The sequence below is a fragment of the Phacochoerus africanus genome, chromosome 13 (genome assembly GCF_016906955.1).
Source record: "Phacochoerus africanus isolate WHEZ1 chromosome 13, ROS_Pafr_v1, whole genome shotgun sequence".
Lineage (NCBI taxonomy): Eukaryota > Metazoa > Chordata > Mammalia > Artiodactyla > Suidae > Phacochoerus > Phacochoerus africanus.
The window spans coordinates 15904806-15924573 of NC_062556.1; the positions used below are offsets into that span (position 1 = coordinate 15904806).

The 19768-nt window shown below is 49.1% G+C and overlaps 1 protein-coding gene across 5 annotated transcripts in view; it reads left to right on the top strand.

Annotated features, from left to right (window-relative positions):
• The first annotated feature begins 122 nt into the window (after positions 1 to 122).
• Positions 123 to 19768, top strand: part of ATP7B (ATPase copper transporting beta) — a 64858-nt gene continuing 45212 nt past the window's right edge. For 3 of the 5 annotated variants that reach the window (XM_047755952.1, XM_047755953.1, XM_047755955.1), the window contains exons 1-3: positions 123 to 475; positions 793 to 902; positions 4847 to 4906. In XM_047755952.1, coding sequence (XP_047611908.1) covers positions 849 to 902; positions 4847 to 4906 — 114 coding nt within the window. In that variant the 5' untranslated portion in view covers positions 123 to 475; positions 793 to 848. Of the gene's footprint in view, positions 476 to 792; positions 903 to 4846; positions 4907 to 17503; positions 17937 to 19768 lie in introns of those variants that run through there. The other 2 variants (XM_047755954.1, XM_047755956.1) reach the window with 2 other exon arrangements.

A 19768-nucleotide genomic window follows, 5' to 3' on the forward strand; every position in this document is an offset into this window, starting at 1 on the left:
GACAAGTTTTCGGCGTGGCTCACACCAGGCCCCGCCCCATAGGCGGAGCCGCAGGGAGAGTTGTGCATGGGGAGGGCGTGGCCTGTGATGGACAGCCAGCACTCCCGCCCCCGGCCCCCTCCCCCACTGGAGGCCCCCGTTCGGGCGCCCCCGCCCCCAGTTCAGATCCCGCCGCCAGTTGGAAACCAATGGGAGGCTCTTCCGCTTCTCAGATCGATTTTCCAGGTGCGGAGTTCACTCCCGCAGCTGCTCGGCGTTTCGGACCCGCTGCGCCCAGGAGTCAGGGGAGAGCCCGAGAAGGAGCTGCGCAAAGACGACCCTGCACCGGCCCTCGCCACGCCGCACCTTCCCCGCCGGTGGTGGGGGAACCTTGGGATCTGCATCTCCGGCTCGGGTCTACGCAGTTCGCCCTTTCTTTCCTCTCCGGCACACGCCAGAGGCTGAAGACCGAGGCCGGAGCGCATCGGGCGGAGAGGTAGCGGAGCCCTGGGACAGGGGATGGGCCACCCGGCCGTGGTCCCGGCTCTGCCGAGGACACTTGGACACAGGCAGGCCCGGGTGTGGGTGAGGGTCCCTGGGCAACCCTCCGCTCTAGTGCTCATCCCTGCCGCCCCTCAGGGCCAGGGATGCGGTGGCGCGCAACTTTGAATCAGCCGGTGGGGTTAGGGCTGCTGATTGCCGGTCCGAAATGCAGGAGTCGGTTCGGATTAGATCCAAATCACGAGGGTGCCATCCTCGCCGCGCTCCTCTTCTCCCTGGGTTTTAACACCGCACCTTTCCTCCCCTGACCAGGTGACCTTGGGCTCTGGGCCGCGTCACAGAAGACATTAAATTAGTTCCTCCGGGAGATGAAGCCTGAGCGGGAGAGCCAAATTACAGACCGAGAAGAGGCCAGTCAGAGAGTGAGTTTCTTTCTCCGGGCGTTGTGCGCGCACACCTGCCTGGCCTAGGGGACCGTCCACGCCCACCTGCGGTCCTTTCGCCGCTCCTGGGTGTGCGTGGGGAAGGCTGGGCGCGTGGTTTGTTAGAACACCATTTAGGAAGGGCATACCATTAATTGCTTTTTAGGAACAGCGTAAAACACTTTTCTGTTCGTCTGCTGTTAAGGACTTTGGTGCTGGAGAGAGAGGTAAAGTGAGGGTTGGGCTGCTGTGTAAGATCTCTAATTGCTCAATACAATTAAATTAGTTACCCTGAAGAGTTATTCAGAGTTGGTGTATAGACCCCTTTATGGTCTTTCCAGGTCCAGCAACAGTGTTTTGGGTTTTTTTTTTTAAGAACTATTTTTTTTTTTTTTGTCTTTTGTCTTTTGAAGGCCGCACCTGTGGCATATGGAGGGTCCCAGGCTAGGGGTCGAATTGGAGATGCAGCTGCCAGCCTACACCACAGCCACACCACCGCCAGATCCTGAACCCACTGAGCGAAACCAGGGATCCAACACGCAGCCTCATGGTTCCTAGGGAACTCCAAGATCTATTTTAAATTCATTTAAATTATGCAAGATGCACATTAGCAGGAGAAGCAGATCCATTTTACAGTCTTTTTCTGTTCATGTACTTCTGTCTTCATTCAACTTAACATTTTGAGGCACGGATTTGAAAAGCAGTATATGCAGTGGTGGTAACACATCTCTTATGTTAATGCGTTTTTATGTGTGGTTTTAGAATATTCGTTTTACATAAATGAGATCACATGGTGTGTATTTTCCAACCTTCCCCCCCCAACCCAACAATGTATTTTGGTGGATAAGTATCTGTCTTGCTTAGTTTCAGCTCTGCACAGTATGGATGAACCGCAGTGTGTTTGTTCTTTTCCTATGGGTGGACATTCTGGTTGCTTCTATTTTTTTTCCCCCCTCGCAAGCGGTGCTGTAGTGGACATCTCTGCACATGACCTTTGAGTATTTCTCTAGGTTAGACGCCTAAGCCAGGGTTGTGAAGAGTAGGGTGCTTTTCTACAGATTTCTGAAATTAATTAGACAATTATGGGGGTGCCCCTTTGGGGTGAAGTTCAGCTAGGCCCTGGCGGTATGGAAATGAAAGATAAATGGATTAACGGCTGGGGGCTGGGCCAAGAGAGGCTGGTCAATGGACAATTCTTAGGGCTATGACTCTGCATTTAAAGAAGGTGCTGGGAGAGCACCTGTGGGGGAGGGGTGGCTTGTATGGAAGGGGAGACTTGCAGCCCCCCTGCTGTTTCTGCACAGCTCTGCCCTCCAGAAAGGTCCTTTCCAGATCAAACTCAAGATTTGTCTCTTCTTAAAATTTTCTGCAACTGCCTCTGCCCAGGCCGTGCCTCACCCTCTTCTGGATTCCTTTGATAGTGGTGTTAGCCAATGTTATTGAGCTTTTTTATATGCTGGGCAGTGTATTTAAGCACTCTGTATTCCTTTATGTACACTCATTTAATCCTCACAAAACTTTTTGATGTAGGTCTTATCTTCTTGTCAACATTTTTTTTTTTTTAGTATAGGCGTTTGTTGGAGATATTGTGGGTTCAGTTTCAGATCACCACAATAAAGCAAACAGGCCTTTTTGGGGTTTCCCAGTGCATGTAAGAGTTATGTTGCACTATACTGTAGTCTATAAAGCATACAATAGCATTCTGTCTAAAAAATGTACATATCTTAACTTAAAAATAACTTTATTGCTAAAAATGCTGACCATCATCGAACCTTCAGGGAGTCATAATCTTTTTGCCTGTGGAGGGTCTTGCCACAGCCAACTAAAAATTGTCACTTGCCATCTGGTTCTATGAGAATGAAGGCATGAGCCGCTGTAGTCACTGACCTTCAGCATACCCGGAAATGAGTTCCAGGTGGAGATCAGGAATGAGGCACTTTATGCTCTGGGAAAACTGGCAGGACAGGCCTTCAGATAATTTCAGATTTTTATGAGCCAAATTTCCTGTATCTTCTCATATGTAGAAAAGCATTAAAATCATTATGGAGGAGTTCCCTTTGTGGCTCATCAGGTTAAGAACCCAACTAGTATCCATAAGGATGAGAGTTTGATCCCTGACTTTGCTTAGTGGGTTAAGGATCTGGCTGCAAGCTGTGGTGTAGGTTACAGACGCAGCTCAGATCTGGCGTTGCCATGGCCGTGTCTTAGGCCAGCAGCTGCAGCTCGGATTCAACCCCTAACATGGGAACTTCCATCTGCTGCAGGTGTGGCCCTAAAAAAAAGCAAAAAAAAAATCGCTAATCTCAGATCACCATAACAAATATAATAATAATGAAGTTTGAAATATTGCAAGAATTACCATAGTGAGACACAGAGACACAAAGTCAGCAGTGCTGTTGAAATAACGATGCTAATAGATTTATTTGATGCAGGGTTGCCACAGACCTTCAATTTACAAAAAAAAAAAAAAAAGAAAGGCATTATCTTCAAAGCACAATAAACTGAGTGCCTGTTATCTACTATGTGCCATACATTCTAAGCACTGGGATCCAGCTGAGACCAAGCCCCCGCCTTCAAGAAATTTGTGTCCTGGGAGTTCTCACTGTGACTCATCAGAAATGAACCCGACTAGTATCCTTGAGTATGTGGCCCAGTGGTTTAAGGATCTGGAGTTGCCTCGAGCAGCAGTGTAGGTTGCAGATGCAGCTCGAATCTGGTGTTGCTATGGCATAGGCCAGCAGCTGTAGCTCCCATTTGACCCCTAAGGAAGGAAGGGAGGAAGAAAGAAAAAAATTTCTATCCTAATAGGAGGTACAGAAAAAAAAAAAAAGAGTAAACAGATAGTGCTATTTCTGGCCCTGAGAGGTACTGTGAAGTGCGTGGGTCCGGGGCCGGGGGCACAAGGAATGACTCGGGGCTTTGAAGCAGGTGATCAGTAATTTCTCCGAGGAGGTGGCGTTTGCACGGAGACCTCAGTGATTCAGGTTTGGAGGCAAGTGTTCTGCGTTGAGAACTAGAGGGAGTCAGGCTTCTAAGTCGCAAGTCCCTGAGTGTTTGAGGAGCAGTAAGAAAGCCAGAGGGGCTGGAGCAGAGGGAAGGAGGGGAAGAGGTGGAACATGACGTCATCGTTCATCATCCTTACAGATGGGGAAACCGAGGCGGGGAGGACTTAGGTAACGTGCCTCAAGTCCTACACCTAGTAAGAGGCAGACCTGGAATTGAGTCCCCCTGGGCTGTCTCGCTTCCTCAGGTGTCTGTTTTCTTCCAAACTTATCTGACAATTGGTTGTACCACCCGGCTTTGATTAAACTTTCCTTTGCAGTATAGCTTCGGCTAGAGCTTTTCTTTGCAAATCTCTGCTTCTTGAAAGCGAGGACCAGTTTGGTATCGTTTAAAAAATACCCTTCCCCACATCTAATAGGTGCACCGCAATTGCTCTGGAGTACATGAATTAGCGCATGATCCCTTCACCTGGTTTTCCCCTCAGAGGCCTCCCCGTGGGTCAGCAGTGACCCTGAAAGGGAGGAGGCCCATGACCTGGCTGTTAGCCTTCAGTCACCAACATTAGGGAGCACTTTCTCTTTGCCTCGTGCTGGGCCAGGCCAAGGGATGTGGAGATGAGCAGGGCAGCCCTGCCCTCTTGGAACCAACATGTGTAGGTGCTGGGGCACAGGTGCCCTTGCAGTGGAGCACCCGCAGGAGACAGTGGATTGGCCTCTCCTGAGAGGGATGGAGGAAGGATGCAGGGAGGTGGTGTGGGAGTGAGGTTTTGGAGGGGGAGTGGGTGTTGGCTGTTCACACAGTAGAATGGAAGGAAGGCTGTGGCTGGCAGAGACCAGCATGAGCAAAGTTCCAAGGGTGGGGATGCAAAGATGCCCTGGGCGGGGGGCTGTGAGAGGCTTGACCACGCTGGGAAAGTGATTCTGGAAGGCCCTGTTTTTCAGGGTAGGAGTTTGGACTTTCTGCCTGAGACTGGAGAGTTGGAGGCACTCCTCCAGGAAGAGGTGAGCTGGGAGCGGAGCTGCTGGAGACTTGCTCAGACAGTGACCAATCTCAGCAAGACCATGGGGGGCTGAAAAGTCTATAAGAGAACTGGGAGTTGGCTGTCTTGCCCTTTCTCCTGTGGAGTCTACACTCCTGAGTGTCCTGCATCAGAGGCCAGTGGTGGTCCTGACAGCAACAACACAGCAGAGGTGGTTCACAAGTAACTGGGTCATAAACCATGGAGGTGAGAGCGCTGGATTTGTAAATGCTTTTTTACTTGGCACACATTCTCTTCTCCATTGCAAGTATGGAGATGGCCCAAAGACAGGATTACTGTTCACTGGTAGCATAAATAGTAAGGACGAATCCGCGTTCAGGTGTGCACAATGTTATCACCAAGTGAAATTATGGAATGTCTGTGATTTTTTTTTTTTTAAACTCGGTTAAAGGTAAAAATCTGAGCAGATAAAAGTTTGATGAGATAAAGTAGAAGGGAAAGCAGACAGTGACTTGTTATTGCGTTGTAACTAGCACTGCAAATAAGATGTTAGAAATACCAGTAATTGTGAAACCTGGTTTTAGAATATAGCAGTTTTGTTGAAGCCCCAGTATCTCCTGAACTAAAAGTCACTCTGCCTTGGGCATCAGAAACATTTTAAATTCTTTAGAAAAGTATAATAAAAGTAATTTACCTCCACAACAAAAATTTGAAAAAGACCTAAAGGGAAAAATTTACTTTTATTCCTGCCATTCTTAGATTCTTTTTTTTTTTTTTTTTTTTGCTGCACTTGCAGCCTGTGTAAGTTCCTGGGCCAGGAATTGAACCTGCACCACACAGTGACCTAATCCACAGCAGTGACAACACCAGATCCTTAACCCGCTGAGCCACAAAAGCACTCCACTTAAAAAACAAAATTCAGCTGAGTACAGATCTAATTAGCTTTATTTAATTATTCATAAATAGGGCAAGCTCCCATCTTATCATAAAGAAAGGAGCTCTGAGGAGCTGTATGAGATGGAAGATAGGAGTTCCTGTCATAACTCAGTGGTTAACGAATCTGACTAGCATCCATGAGGACGCGGGTTTGATCCCTGGGTTTGCTCAGTGGGTTAAGGGTCTGGTGCTGCCGTGAACTGTGGTGTAGGTTGCAGACATGGCTTGGAGCTGGCATTGCTTTGGCTGTGGTGTAGGCCAGCAACTACAGCTCCAGTTTGACCCCTAGCCTGGGAACCTCCATATGCCACAGGTTAGGTCCTAAAAAAAAGAAAAAAAAAAAAAGGAAAATAGGCAGAGTGAGGCTGGGCGAGGAAGTTATTCTAGCAAAGAGTGGATTGTTTCAGGTAAGGTCACCTTCCTATTGGGGTCCCTTGGCAGGTTATCTCACTAGTGCTGACGAGGTAACCTCAGATTGACTGGTTGAAGATCGTGACATTCCTGGGAGAGGCTGAAGTTGCAGTTAGGTTAGATAATAAGTCACAATTTGCTGCTGTGGGGCTAAGCACAAGTGACTCCATTTGTGGCTCCTGTGCTGGCTGTTTCTTTTTTTAACAGGATGACCATTGTTCATGTGTTTGTAAACTTTCTTAATTGTTTGCTTTTGCTGCTTCTAGTTTTTAGATTTTAGAAGTAAAATATATTCTTGCAACTCAAAGATAACCAGTATTAACATCTTTGGCATAGGTTATTCCAGCCTCCTTTTTCTTCATTTTTTCTTTTTTTTTCTAAATCCAGTGGTGCTGACAGTATAGATACACTTTTTAAAAAGTTTTAAAAGTTGTCCATTGGTGAGTCTGTTATTATTATTATTATTATTATTACTACTACTATTATTATTATTGCATCTGTGGCCTCTCTTTCTCTGTCCTGACAGACCCAGTTTACAGTCTGAAGTGTTCTTTCACCTGCACCCTGCATTCTCTTGTCCCTCCATCCTGTGGCCCCAGCAGCAGTGCCGCAAACTGCCTTCTCTGCTCCTACAGGAGAGTGGCAGAATTTGCCATGGAAATTCAGGCAACCACATAGTTGGTGCTCTGGCAGCTTCTTGATTCTAATCTTGATTGTGCCTGCAAGTGCTTTTGACTTGTTCTTTCTCAGCTGGGTGATTCAGCTCTCTGCTCAGTCTCTGCCTTCCTTTATTCTTTGCAAATGACCTCACCACTCACCTCCAGACAACTGGCGCCACTCTGTATTTTCTTCTTCAACTTTCTGCCTATCTCTAAGTGTCTTCTCTCCTCATTTTGTTCAGATACGTGGTCCATTTTCACTTGCTCATCTCTAGTCTCAAGGGGCCCCCTGTCCTCTCAAGATCCTCTCCTCTCCCAAGGTCCCCCCCTCCCCCAGCTCCGCCTTCCCTCTCAGCCTTTACTAGTCTGATCAGGTCTTTTCTTCTCTTGCCCTCTAGTCTCTCCCTCTCTGTGCGGATGCTCCCCTTCAGCTTATAAGGTCATCCATCTGCCTTCATTCGGAAGGTTCACTGCCTTGTGTCTCAGCCATTGTGCTATCTCTCGTCCCGCCCCAGTCCTTCAGAAAGAATCGTCTGCACTTGTGTGTTACCACGCCTCCCTTCACTTTAGCGTTTTCCCATTTTTGTTTTATTAGTTTATTGAATACGAAAGAAATAGGCATTTATACATATACACAGTATAGTTATGAAGCATAGTAAGAGAACGCCCGTGAGCCCACCACCTTGTTGTGGTCTCTGCACTTGGGTGGAAAAAGAATTTTCAGGATTTAAACCAAGGTGTAGAAAAGACAAAGTTTATTGAAGCAAGAGATATGGTTAACGCAGCGGGCCAACTTCCTGATAACCAGGGAGAGCCGACTCTGGGCGCGTGGTCATGTCTGTTTTTATAGCCCAAAGATGAAGGGGTGCGAGACGTGGTCTTGCCGTGCACCTGCTGATTGGATGGGGAAGGATGGAGTCTTCAGATACATGTGCTGATTGGCTGAGGAAGGATGGGGTCTTTAGATACACTTGCTGGCTGGTTGGGGAAGGATGGCGTCTTTGGATTCACTTGCTGGTTGGGGCATATGCTGCCCCTATAGGGGCGGGATAAGGAGTGGACTACATACCTTTCCAAGTAGGGGGCAGGAAGGAGTGGGCCAAGTTGCTGGGGTGGGGGGTCCTTAGGGCCATTGTGACAGTTACAGTGAGACAGGCGGGCTGATAAAGGTCTGGCAATTCTTATCTCGGCCAGAGGCTTTTTGAGTTTTATCTCCTTGGAGAAGCCCTGAAGTCCCCCACACCTGACCCAAGAAAGAGTATTCTCAACACCACGGCTTCTACCCATCGATTCCTCCTCCTCCTCTTGTGTCACCCGAAGAAGCACCCACTATAGAGGTAACCAGTGTCCTCATTTTGTGTTTGTTGTAACCCAGTGTTTTTTGGTTTTTTTTTTTGGTGGGGGGGTAACATTTTATTACACGTATATGAATGCCCAAATAATACTTTATTTAGTTTTGCTTGTTTCTGAGCTTTGTAAAAAAGATACTATAGGCCAGCCCCTACCCAGGGCGGCCCACTCTCTCTGAGGGTATAAATAAAACGTGCAGTACACTGAAAAAAAAAAAGGATGCTATAGTGTGTTCTTCTGGGACTAGCTTTTCTCACTACACATTATGTTTCCAAGACTCATTGCAGGGCAGTGCGCCGTTGTGGGGGTGCAGCGCAGTTAATTCATTCTCCTTGAAGGATATGGGGCTGTGTGCAGGGTGCTGCAGTCTGATACTTCAACTGCCTCACCGCTCTCTTGGAAGCTTTCTTGTGGAGGCTTCCATGAATGCCAAAGGCATATCCTCTCTCATTCTTGCTCTCATGGCCTCTCTACCACATGAAGCAAAACCCCCAGCTTTGCGGAGATATAATTCACACACTATATGCAGTGCACAGATATGTACAGTCATCACCACAACTGATCTGAGAACATCTCCATCACCTCGGAAAGAACCCCTGTACCCTTTAGCTGCCGTCGGCGCCGTCTCCCCACGGCCCCTGTGCCTGAGCAACCACAACTCTCCCCTCATCCCTATAGATCTGCCTGTTGTGAACGTTTCGTATAGATGAGACCTTTGTCTTGTCCCTGATCTGAGGGGGGGGCTCTCCGCCGTGATGCTGACACCCCTTGCTGATGCTGCTCCCTGGGCACAGCCTTGGCTATGCTCACAGTCACCTTATGATGACAGGTATCTTGTCTTGGCTGTTTGTTTCCTGACCTTGCCCAGGTATTTAGCTCTGCTAATCGCCAGCTGATCAATCTGTTGTTTTCAGCACTGCTCTGGACATAAATTGCTCCACTCTCGGGTCTATTCACAGTTAGGCTCCTTTGATGGGGTAGTTCATAAGATCCTTGTTTTGAGAGGAAAAATGCTGATGTCCTGCCCCTGGAGAAGAAAGCCCTGACAGGCAGCTCTCGAGGGAGGGGCCCTGCGTTCATGGCTGTACCAGCCTGGAGTGGAGTTTCCATCTTGCAGGATTGGGATGGGAAGGGGGCAGCAAGGTTTTGGTTTAGAGTCTGTGTTCCTACCAAATTTTAGTGGATCATGTTTCTTCATTGGCTGTAGGTCTCTAAAACTAATTTCAGAGGCTTTTTAAAAAAAAATAATTCCTATTGTAGCTCAACAAGTTAAGACTTGTTTCCATGAGGGTGCTGGTTTGATCCCTGGTCTTGCTCAGTGGATTAAGGATCCGGCATTGCCTTGAGCTGCGGTGTAGGTTGCAGATGTGGCTTGGATCTGGCGTTGCTGTCGCTGTGGTGTGGGCCAGTGGCTGCAGCTCCAGTTCAACCCCTAGCCCGGGAACTTCCATATGCCACTGATGCAGCCCTAAAAAGAAAAAAAAATTTTTTAAACTACTTTTCCTGGGGAGCAGGTCTGCAGAGCTTGTCATAATGCCCAAAGTCTCCCCTCTCCACTGCATTTGACAGGTGTATAATTAGACTTGTGTTCTCTTTGGCTGTGTGTCATAGAAACCCCAGACAACACGGCTGTTGGTGAAGTCGGGAGGTTTGCAGCCTGGGTTGGTTTGGCATCTCCACGGTCATCAGGAACCCCGACCTTCCTCTGTCTCTGCTCCAGCATCCCGATACCTGATGGCCTTAAGATGGCTGCGAGGACCACAGCCCTCCAATTCATGTCGAGCACAGCAGAAATGGGGACGAGATAAGGACAAACCCACTCTTTCTTTTAACGAGCCTTCTTGGGAGCCCTGACAAACAACTTTTCCTTCTATTTCATTGGCCAGAACTTTGCATCAGTTTTCTATGCTCATGTAGGTTATGCCTGCTCTTGGTAGTATTAAAAAAAAAAAAAATAGGCAGGAGTTCCTGCTGTGATGCAACAGGATTGGTGGCATCTTGGGAGCACCTGGGTGCAGGTTCGATCCCTGGTCCGGCACAGTGGGTTAAGGATCTGGCATGGCCGCAGCTGTGGCTTAGGTCAAAACTGTGACTTGGATCTGATCCCTAGCCCAGGAACTCCATGTGCCTTGGGGTGGCCAAAAAAGAAAAAAGAAAAAAAATTTGAAATCTAATTGGCTTTATTAGGCAGCTCCCCACCTAGCACTGGACGGGCACTCCAAGAGGCAGAGGTAGAAAAGGGAAGGCTGAAGGAAGATGGGGCATGAAGGTATTAGCAAAAAAAAAAAAAAAAAAGAATAGAAAAAGAATAGGGTTTTTGGGGGCTAGAACCTCTGGGGGGGGCAAGGGAACAGCAGGGATCTTTATCAGTTATCTTAACTAATGTTGATTAGGAAATTCCAGATTGACCGTTTTAAATATTTCCAGGAGGGGGTGAAACTACAATTTAGTTTTGATTTGCTGGAATGGGGGGGGCAAGTGACTGCATTGGGGGCTTGTTATTCCTTTTTACTTTTTTTTTTTCCTTTTTCTTTTTAGGGCCATACTCTTGGCATATGGAGGTTCCCAGGCTAGGGGTCGAATCGGAGCTACAGCTGCCGCCCTACACCACAGCCACAGAAACACAGGGTCTGAGCCGGGTCTGCAACCCACACCACAGCTCATGGCAACACCAGATCCTTAACCCACTGAGCAAGACCAGGGATGGAACCCCCAACGTCATGGTTCCTAGTTGGATTCGTTTCCGATGCACCATGATGGGAACTCCTGTTATTTCTTTTCAAGCATCGTATTTGAGCTTAGACTGGTAGCTTGGAGGGCCAAAAGAATGAGTGAAGTCGAGGAGAGAGCTGGCTTGGCATGGGGCACCTTCGGAATGCTGAATACTGTCTGAAAGTTTAGCAGTGGGTATTTTACAGCAAGCACATAAAGTCAGCTGGGTTTTTTTTGTGTGTGTATTCTCTGTCATTCATCCATTCAACAAATAGTTCTTGAGAAACTTTTAAAATATAAGCACTATTTTCATGCTGGGAACACAGCGGAGAGTGAAGAAAACAGACGGCTCCTGCACTTGTGGGACTTTTGTCCTAATTGAGGAGTCGGTCAGTCAACAAAGTAAAATCTATGTTATTGTGCCAGGCGGCAGTGGAACACGACATAGCGAAGGGCCATAGGAAGTGAGACTATTTGAGCAGGGACCTTGGGAGGAGAGGAGGTAGGTGCCGGGGAGGGATAAGCCAGGAGCCGCCAGGACGGAGGCCCTGAGGCTGGAGATGCCTTGCTGGGTTCCAGGAACGGCAGCTTCTGGATGGTCTTAGCAGAGGAGTCAGGGGATGGGGGTGAGCCGAGGCTGACCAGTGAAGGCAGAGGGGCCGACTCTGCGAGTTCTCACATGTAAGGATTTTAGGCTTTTCTCGAAGTACATGGAAACCCCGTGGAGGTTTTTAGGGGGACCTTATCATCTGATTTCCCTTTTAAGAGGATGCCTCTGGCTTTTAAGAATAGATGTTAGGAGGTGAGAGCAGAAGCCAGGTGGAGGTCGCTCGGGAGATGATATTAATAATGCAGGTGAGACGTGCTGGAGCCCTCGGCTGCCCTGCAGGGGAGGCGCTGGGAAGTAGTTGGTGCTGGATGTAAATGGAGATGGAAGCGACAGGATTTGCAGAACATTTATACATGAGTTTGAATTAAGCAGGTGATTCTTGTCAAGGCCGAGTCCAGGGTTTTTTCCCTGGGCAGGTGGAAGGAAGTTGTCATTTACTAAAACAAGGAAAACTGGAAGAAGTGGGGGAGGGGCATGTGAACTAAGAAAAAACAAGCACAGTCTGAGAGCAGTGAATTTCAGCATTATTAGGGGACCTTACTGAATTCTGTAGCTCAGGCGAGGAACCAGAGGTAAGAGAGGAACCAGGATATATATAAATTTTTTGCTGGAAAAAAACAAATGGTCAAACATAAAAAGATCACAGCTAATCGCAAAGAGCTGACATCTCAAGGTAATGATTTTAGTGCTTTTCTGTGTATGGGAAAATATAAGAATCTGAGGTCATTGAAATTTTTCCTTGGATAAGCATCTTACTGTCTTGGGGGCCAGTATTCAAAGCACAGAATGCTTTCTGTTCTCCTCCTTCCTGAATCCCTTCCCCCCACCCGGTGGCGACTGCAGGGCTGAGGGGCTTGATCCTTGAACTGAAACAGCAGGTGACATTTTTTCCTTTCTAGACATCATAGCAGGAGCTCGAGTTTTAGACAGGTCAATGTGTGAGAGGCATATTGTAAATTAAAAATATATGCATAACCATAACATTGACAGTTATGTTTTTATTCGGTGGACAGAACTAAGGACGTAAGCCTGGGACACAGCGTCTGGGGTAATTCTGAGAGAATGGTCCGAGGAGGCGAGGGGGGAGCTAGGATACACAGGAGTTTTGCAACCAAGGGCAGGGAGTTGGAACCGAAGATTACTGTTCATAAAAGGAAACTAGCTGTCTCAAGTTAAGGAATGTAGTGCTCTTCTATGTGTGGGAGATGCAAGGGTGTGGGCTCACCGAAATCCTAAGCTCAGCTAACTGGGGCTGCCCTCTGGTGTTTTCACATCCTGCGCTCCCTCAGGGCTCACCCGAGGAGGTCGCTGCAGTCGCTGATGCCTGTGACATCCTTTGCTTAACTGATACGGCCGCTGGCAGTATTTTATTTCTCAATATTAAATATCCAACAGGAGATGTTGCTTAAGCTTTTGGGTCCCTAAGTGTGGAGTGTGGGGGTTATTGGCTCCAGGTGGGATTTCTTCTGGACTGAATGAGGTCACCAAGGAGACGGGTGGGTAAGAGATCACGCATGGGCCGACCCGGGAGCTACAAGAGGTTTGTGGACTTGTCGGCTCTTGTGAAGGACTCTGAGGAGCTCCCAGGAGGTGGGGGGAGAACCAGGGGCTGTAGACAGGGAGACTGACCTTGGGGGCGACGGCTCACCCCAGCAATGAGAGGGCAGGTGTATTCAGGCGGGTGGGTGGTTGAGATGGTCGCAGGTGCTTTGCTGGTCCTGCAGCAGCAGGGAGCGGGCTCATCCCTGGAGGTGGGCGGTGGGGGTGGGGCTCGTGTCTGAGGAGCGGGGAGGGGGTGCGGGGTGCAGGATCCCCAGCTGGAGGGTGAAGGGTGGGAGGACCAGGGAGATGGAGCTGGACTGCCCGTGGCACCAGGGCCTCTCCGGGTTCATGGTCATGAATCAGCGTGGCCAGCCACCTGGGTGTGTTTTATCTCAAACTGGTTCAGCCTCAAGGAGACAGAGCTGGAGTCTGTGGGAGCTCAGAGGTAGGCAGTGCTGGCACTGGATAGGAGGGCAGCCGAGGAAGTCGAAGGCCTGCGTGCTTTACTGTGGAGTCAAAGCGTCGGCTCTTTGATGGGATGTTGGTGTTTCTCTTTTTGCCCCCTTTCAGCCTCTTTATACTGCAGACCGGCTCTAGGTTTCTCCACTCAAGGCTGTTCAGCCACGCACAGTTTCATGGAAGAGCACTCCCTCCGGCGAGCGGGCCTAGGTGGTGTTTTGGTTTTGGTTTGCCTCCTGTTCATAAACTGGTATAAAAATCACAGCGGGGGCACGGGTGCGTGAGGTACAGACCCCCCAGCCCAGCGGTCCTTCCCCAGCAAGTCCTCCAGCAGCACCCCCTCCCTCGCCCTCCCCTTCACCCCCTCTCTAACCCTCTCCTTTACCCCCAGCACCTGCTGTTTGAATCATTTCTTTCTACTGTTCTTCTCTCCTAACTTGCTGATAAACTCCCGAGGGCAGTAACTGTGTCTTGTGTCCCCTGTTGCACGAGGCACTGTTTGGGTCTCAGGTGCTGAGTTTTTATTTATCTCCCCTCTGCCCCCGTGGTGTATGGGAACCTTCCAGGCCCCTGCTTCCCAGCATGCGGCTTAGTGTCAGGTTCTGTCCTGCTGTCCTGTCACGGGATCCGGGCTCCTCTGCCTGTCCTGGGAGGACTGGCCCAGGATTTTTGCTTAGCAGCCCCGCCCAGCGTGAGCCTCCCCCGGGGCTGAGCAGGTGATCTTGGTGAGCCCCAGATGTCTGTTCTCCAGGCAGGGTCCTTTGTCCCAGAGGTTGGTGGAAACACGAGCTGCCCATCTGCCTCTGGGCCCAGGCTTCTCAGGTTCTAACAGGATCGTTCAGGACACCAAAGGGATTTTTGTCTTCATACAGAAAAGAGTCACAGAAACTGGGGAAGGTGGGTAGGAGATAAACCAGATGCATTTTATTTTGGAAAATAGCTGATAAAATTTATACAGGTGGGAGGCAAAATAATTTAGGGCCCGGAGACACTTGAAGACCTGCAGTTCTAGAAGGAGCATGTGAGACACTCATGGAGTTTGTCCTCGCGTCGAGATAAGGGCACAAAAGACACCATGGAATTCCAGATGCGAAGCACATTCCAATCTTTCTGTAGTCCAGCTCAGTGAGTATTTATTTAACATCAGATATTTGTCGATTGGCTTGTTACGTCTGTGGGCAGATAAGACTAAGAACCTTGTCTTGCAGGAGCTTACATGCTTCCTGGTGCTGAGCACATGCTTGGCCTCAGGACCAAGTGGGCCTAAGCCGAGTGCAACCTCCATGGAGGGAGAAGACTGGTTCTCCCCACACAGCAAAGGCTCTGTACCTGCTGGCTTAGTGGTGTGGGCTTTCGCGTTACTGGAATTGGGAGAGGGAGAGACCCCCGCCCCCTCCAGGCCAGGCTGCGTGGAGGCCACGCCCCTGAGGGGCAGGACTTAAAGGATAAGGAGGATTAGATGGGGAGGGGGCGGAAACCTAGGGGTCAGGTGTGAGCAAAGGGGAAGGTGCCAGAAAGAGGAGTTTGGACCAGATTCTCTAGTCTGGGAGGGAGGCTCAGCTCAGGTCCTGTTTCTCAGGTCTCTTAGGTTCCACGGGAACAAGGACAAATTCACCGTTTCCACCACCAGAACTGCCCCCCACCCAGTCCTCCCCAGCTCTGCCATCCTGGAAAAATGGCATGGGCAGCCTCGCCGTCCTCTCTCCCCGTCCCCCAGCTCTCTTGATGGCTGAGCCCCGAGGGCCTCCTCATTTGTTTAATCCCACTCTGCTATTCACTTTCTCTGCTCCCTGTAACCCCGCTCCTCTGAGTCCTGGTTCCTGCCCAAACTATTGCTAAACCACAATATAATCATGTCAGTACTCTGCCTAAAGCTGGTGGTTCTCCACCGTCCACAGGACAAAGTCTAAATTTCATACCCTTTACAACCTGGCCTGGCTTCCTTTTTCTGGCTGTGTTCTGGCCCTGAGTGACCATTTAGGACAGGTAAAAGTATTTTACAATAAAGTATTCAAATTTTCTGAGTTCCCGTCATGGCTCAGCGGAAATAAATCTGACTGGTATCTGTGAGGACGCAGGTTCGATCCCTAGCCTTGCTCAGTGGGTTAAGGATCCGGTGTTGCTGTGACTGTGGTGGAGGCCGGCAGCTACAGCTCCAATTCTACCCTTAGCCTGGGAACCTCCATATGCCGTGGGCATGGCCCTAAAAAGACACACACACAAAAAAGTATTCAAATTTTCCATGATTTCTGGTGCTAACAGGACAGACGTTTCAAGGGACAAATGAGGCCAACATACCTACCTTCCTTATTAACCCTGCAGAGCTATAGCACAGAAGCAGATAATGGACCCATTTCACCCGGAAAAAGTTAAACTGTGAATAGCAGCTCATATTTGATAAATGACCTTTGGGAAGGATTTCCACCTAAAACCGTAAAAAAAAAAAAAAACTTTTTTTTTTTTTTTTTTTAAATCTGGTGCTCAGAGAGATAGAAACCCACTTATAAAGCCCAGTAAAGGAAATGTGAGGTGATCAGCAGGTGTATACAAATCCTGGTAGGTTCTACTGGGAAACGCGAAGGCCCTGGCCCAGGAGGCGAGGTTTGAACAACAGCAGATACGCCAGCGACCTCTAGGATGGCTCCTGACCCTGCAGGGGTTTGGGGCCCGAGGCCCTTGGCATCAAACATGCCTTTCCTTTTTGAGTCACTGATTCGAACGGCATTTCTTGGAAATGGAGGTGGATTCTTTTTCGAGCGCATAGAAAAAGCCACCCTAGGCACGTCGGGGGGTTGGCTGCCCTGAGCGTGTTTCAGAAGTAGGAGAGAGCAAGTCGTTCGTCTCCAGGGACTGAAAGGGAGAGCCTTGAAGGGCTGACCTGTGGGGAGTGGACCATGGTGAGCCTACCTTCCCTCAAATAGCGCAGGTCTCTGGGTCAGGAGTTCTGGGGGGCAGCCCTGGCACTTTTAACTGCGGAGGAAAAGTGATTGCAGGAAACCCATAAAGAGGCAGAGTCCTCAGTGACCTTGAGCCGAAGGGCATATGTTCTAAATGCCCTCCTTGGGTGGTCAGCCCTGGGAAGGTGCCCCCCTAGTTCAAGGACATTCCCCTACGGGATAAGCTAGGACACGGAACAGTTGTTTTTCCAGTCAACTCAATTCTGTCCTCAGTGTGGACACTCCGGAGGTACTTGCAGCAGGAGGTCCTGCCAGGTCCTGCAGGCAGAACTGTTCCTCCCATGGGGATGAGGTCGCTCGTTTCTGCTCCGTCCGGTGGGGGTGGGGGTGGGGTGGAAGGGGAGGTAGTGCTGCTGCCTGGATTACCCCACGGTCGTGTATCTCCCCTTAATCCTCCCGTGGAGCAGAAAGGTAGCCTGAGACGCCTGAATTGTCTTAATTCCTGGCTGTTCTGCCACATATAAAATACGGACGAGTCTCGTTACCCAGTGAGTTTCTGCAGTCAGCTCTCACAGAAGTCAAGCCATTGGTTCAGGGGAGAACAAAGCTGCAGGAAACATGGAACTTTCTTACCCCTTCTTGAAAATGCAAGTCATGTTGCCTAGAAAATACTTTTCTCCCTTGGTGATCTGCACCCTGCCAGCGCTGGAGCTATGGAAGAGGCAGCTGAAGTTATTCCAAGAAAGCGGTGGAAGTTTGGTAATAAAAGGAAGTGACATTTCCCCCCTGCCTCCAGGCTGGGCTCCTGGGAGTGCACACAGCCAAAAGGAAACTGCTCAGCATGGGGAGGTGATTCTTTGCTGGGCCCCCTGCCCGCAGGCCAGGCGTCCTAGCAGTGCTGGGCACGCGAGAGAGCGGGGCCGTGTGCAAAGACTCCCAGTGCTGAATGCAATGTGATGAGTAAGAGGATGCCAATTGGTTCGATAGGTGTAGGTAAACAAGAGCAAATACATCTAGAGCGGTGTGCAGCCTGCCCAGGTTCCTGGAGGCTTGGCTGATAGCCTCTCCGGGGCTGGCTCCGGGGCAGAGGGGAGAGTGCCTGACTCAGCAGGTGCCTCCCCACCCTGCCCCCGCTGCTAGTCAGGAGGACGCTTTTCAAGTATTTTCATCTGATGTGACCAGATAGCCTGGAGAAGGTGAACCACTGTCTCGGGGGGTGAGAGTGTGACCATGGACCCTGCCATGGCGAGAGCTGGGGACCAGATGCCCGGGAGCTCCGAGTCATCCTGCCTGGCCACTCTGGATGACCCACGGGTGATCCTTCTGTCTGTCCACAAGCAGTGGTCCTTCAGGAGGAGTCCTGGGGCCAAGAGCTCCACCAGGCCAGTGATTTCAGAGGGGGAAGACCCTCTCTCATCAGAGGCAGAATTTCCACAGAAGGTTTTGAACAGAACACAGGAAATTGGTTCCAATCAGGTGAGAGTCATTGCATAAGGGCTGAAAAGCCGTGAAAGCTCTTTTTTATCCTCCAGGAGAGGGGGGCTGCTCTGGGGTAGGGGGTGAGCCAGGAGTCTGGATGAGTCTTCCGGAGAGTGAGTCCCTGGTGGGTAGATCTTGAGTTTTGTTGCTTCTTAATTTCAGAATATTCTGTAAGCCACTGTGGGGCAAAAGTTTCCCAAAACGCAAACCAGAAAAAATAGATCTCTCCCCGTTTTTATTTTTTAACATGTGTACCTTATTTTGTTAATCTTCACATTTCAGCTAAATAAACATTTGAAACTGCTGCTGCCTAATGAAACTGCTCTTCTTAAGCAAGTGAAAGGTTTGTTAACCCAAACATCAGGTCATGTTCAAAAGCAGGGCAGTGTAACTAACATTTTGTGAAAATCGTGCTTCAGTAGCATTTCCGGGTGGGAGGTCTGTGTGGGGACCTTTCATTGACCTGGGTAGATGGAAAAAAAAAAAATCAGGTATAAAGGAAAGCTTTCTTAAATCCTTTGCTCCTTTAAGAGTTATTTTTTCACCCCCCTAGCCTGGGAACTTCCATATGCTGCAGGTGTGGCCCTAAAAAGCAAAAAATCTTTTTTAAAAGAGTTGTTTTTGTTTCCTCTGGTGTTAATTGTTTAAAAAGTCTTTAAAACTAAAGGAAGTCTAGAGATGTTCGAAATGTACTGTGCAAGAGATTTATGAATGTTGAAGGAGATTTATGAATGTCCATCTGTCCAGTGCGGTCAACTTTTATGTTTCTAGTTGACTGTCTTAAGATAGCAAAAAATATTAAGTTTTTTTGTAAAAATGCTTGAGAGCATGTCTTTACTTTTTATTTTTTGTCTTTTTTTGCCATTTCTTGGGCCGCTCCTGCGGCATATGGGAGTTCCCAGGCTAGAGGTCCAATCAGAGCTGTAGCCGCCGGCCTATGCCAGAGCCACAGCAACTCAGGATCCGAGCCGCATCTGCGACCTACACCACAGCTCATGGCAACGCCAGATCCTTAACCCACTGAGCAACGGCAGGGATCGAACCCACAACCTCGTGGTTCCTAGTCGGATTCGTTAACCACTGAGCCACGATGGGAACTCTGAGAGCATGTCTTTAAAATGTTCCAAGTACTACTTGACAAAATCCAGCCTATGTCTGAGGTATTTGAATGTGAGATATTCTAATGATTTTTATTTTATTTATTTGTTTGCTTTTTTTTTTTAGGGCCACACTTGCAGCATATGGAGGTTCCCAAGATAGAGGTCGAATCGGAGCTGCAGCTGCTGGCCTACACCGCAGCTCACGGCAGTGCTGGATCTTTAACCCACTGAGTGAGGCCAGGGATCGAACCCGTAACCTCACAGTTACTAGTAGGATTCATTTCTGATGCGCCACAACGGGAACTCCCTTTAATGATTTTTAATGGCCAGTTTTAACCTCATGTGACCAGGAAAGCAACTCGAACCTGGCCAGAGAGCTTTTTGGGAAGGAGGGCCAGGCTGGAGGCTGGGATAGAGGCTCAGGGTAGAGACTGGGCGAGAGATGCAGGCGCATAGGTGCGCCTTGCCCTTGGTGGGCTGTGAGTCGTGGCAGGTGGGTCTTAAATGCCTCCAGTTTCAGATTCCTGGTTGCAAAGTGGAATGAGAAGTCCTGCCTCTCAGAGGTATAAAAGCACCTGCGAAGTACTATATAGGCCACAGTCGTATCTTCCCTGCCAAAATGATGTTCAGAAGGATTCCCACCTCGGAGATGTATTTGGTGCTCTCTGAATGTCTGGTAGAACGTGTCAGCAGTTCATCTCTCTGAGCACGTTTGCAGCTATTTTTTTC